Source organism: Poecilia latipinna, unplaced genomic scaffold (genome assembly GCF_001443285.1).
Source record: "Poecilia latipinna isolate Pla-1442-1.1 unplaced genomic scaffold, P_latipinna-1.0 Scaffold1963, whole genome shotgun sequence".
NCBI lineage: Eukaryota > Metazoa > Chordata > Actinopteri > Cyprinodontiformes > Poeciliidae > Poecilia > Poecilia latipinna.
This window is the reverse complement of record NW_015114579.1, coordinates 70,178-72,424: the sequence shown is the minus strand read 5'-3', so window position 1 is coordinate 72,424 and position 2,247 is coordinate 70,178. Positions and strand designations below refer to the sequence as shown.

Here is a 2,247-nt window from a genome sequence, read left to right as displayed (position 1 = left end):
GTTTATATATGCTAAATGCCAGAAGGATGCTTTATTTTTTACTTTGTTCTACTTCAATTCACTAGAATTTCCTTAGAAATTTGTATAAATGCCTTTTGATAATTAAGTCCTGGGTCAAACATTTTGTGTTTAATTAGCTTCTCCCAGTAATTTGCTCAAGTTTTAGCCCATAATTCACAGCCTTCATTGTTTCACATTCACAACCATGAAATTTTGTGCTTTGGCAGGGATTTTTTATTTATTTGTTTTTTGTAATAGACCACATAAGGTTGCACAAAATAGTCAAGTAGAAGAAAAATTAAAAACTTGGTTTACAAAATTAGTTTCACCATTTAAGACCTGAATAGTGTGCACTACGTTTGTATTTCCCAATTTAAAGATGGCGAAGGCGATAAAACTGGGATGGAGCTACAGAGACCCACACAGTTCAGGTAGGAGAAATTTCCACCGGACAAGTCTGGCAAGAAAGCTAAAAAAAAAAAATCCTGTTTGCAGTTTGCTGCAGGTCTTAGGTGACACAACTAAGATAGAAGATGCTCTAGTCAGAGGAGACTAAAATCGAATTGTAGAAAAGGTACATTGCACAACACCCTGAACACACCACCTCATGGTGCAACAATGTCCAGGCAGAATAATGTGGTGGGAAATGCTTTCTGTCAGCAGGAACAGGACAGCTGCTCAGCGTTGATGGGAAGATGGATGATAGATGGGCTAAATACAGGACAATGCAGGAAGAAGACCTGTTAGTGACGGCAGAAGACATGTGACGAGTGGAGGTTTACGTGCCATCAGGACAATCCAGCTAAACATAAAACTAGAGAGAGATCAAACCTGTCCATGCCTTGGAGTACCTCAAAATCCAAACATTTTATCGGAACTGTACAAGATCAAATGAATGACAACAAACCAAAAGTCGGTTATTCTTATGTAATAAAACCCCCTTTTTAAAACTTTATTAAAGAGCAGAAGTCATCAGATAAAAAGTGAACACGAATGTGAAAAGCAACACGATGCAGTAAGCTGGGTCATCGTTGTGCCCTATAGAGGGCCATGGAATGTTTACACTTACTTAATGCTCAGCGACATGAACTAAAACAATTTTAAACATTTATTTTTTCAGAAACATCCCAAAAGTGATTTCCGTCCCTTTCTCTTCTGCAACTGTAAAATCATTGAAATCTCCTGTATTTTCATGGTCCAAATGAATACTTTACACGCACGTCTTTCTAAGATGTCAGATTGCGTGAAACGCATAAAAACTGCACGCACAATTATCATCAAACTCTGAATTGAGTCTTGTGTGTCCATCAGACTATCAAAATATCTCCAACAAGGCATGTTTAGTGGATTCACGTGCAATTTCTTTTTACAATCAGATCTTTGCAGGATTCCTTCCAGGGTCTTGCGCTCAGGCTTTTCATGTGGTCACCTGCTTCAGAGTCTCCACTGGTTTCATGACCTCATAAGTCGTAAGCGATTTCTTGACTTTCCCGTTCTTGTCCACCTGGTGGATGCTCTGGGTCACGGTGATGGTCACTTGCTTGGTCGACATTCTGTTGTCCTGCCACTTTGTCTGCAAGATAATGACTTATTAGCGAACACGAAGAGCATACAGAATGCTTTTAAGCTGCTTTCAAAATTCCCTGGATTTTATTTAAACGCTTGAATAATTCCAATCAAATATCAGCGATAGCGTTTTCTCGCGTTTTAAAACTTAACCAGCCGGCCTTACAATTTCTTCAGTGTGTAAAACACTTCTGCGCTGCACCGTGGTGCCTGATGAAGGCGACATCTTGTCCTGCTGCGGAGAGGCCAGCGCAGAGGGTGGGCTGCTGGGCGTCACATCGTTCAGACTGGCCTCTGACACGGCTGAGCAAACCTTCAGGTAGGCCTGAGCGGGAGGAGGGAGGCCATCTTCAAAGAAATCTGGAACTTTATCGAAGAAAATGCATAAATGGGTCACTTGGCAACATTCAATGTTAAACAAAAGATTTGTTTCAAGTCATTAAGTAACTCACACTCTCATAATACTTTGAGGCTGTAATGCGACACTTTTAACAACTTCAAGGTGCGCTCAGTTACATCATAAATTGTTTTTATTAAATGAATGGGTAACACTTTATTTGACGGGTATTGAATAAGACCGTCATGACACCCACATAAACATGACATAACACCTGTCGTGAACATCAATAAGTCTTCATGAATATTTATGACTGTTGTCATAATGCGTCGTTCGGTAAATTA

At 39.9% G+C, this 2,247-nt stretch overlaps 1 protein-coding gene across 3 annotated transcripts in view; it reads right to left on the bottom strand.

Annotated features, from left to right (window-relative positions):
* Positions 1–327: 327 nt before the first annotated feature.
* baalcb (BAALC binder of MAP3K1 and KLF4 b) overlaps positions 328–2,247 on the bottom strand; it is a 10,875-nt gene continuing 8,955 nt past the window's right edge. For all 3 annotated transcript variants that reach the window (XM_015015883.1, XM_015015880.1, XM_015015882.1), the window contains exons 4-5: positions 1,733–1,932; positions 328–1,573 (exon numbers count right to left, since the gene is read on the bottom strand). In XM_015015883.1, the coding sequence (XP_014871369.1) occupies positions 1,418–1,573; positions 1,733–1,932 (356 nt within the window). In that variant the 3' untranslated portion in view covers positions 328–1,417. The remainder of the gene's footprint in view (positions 1,574–1,732; positions 1,933–2,247) is intronic.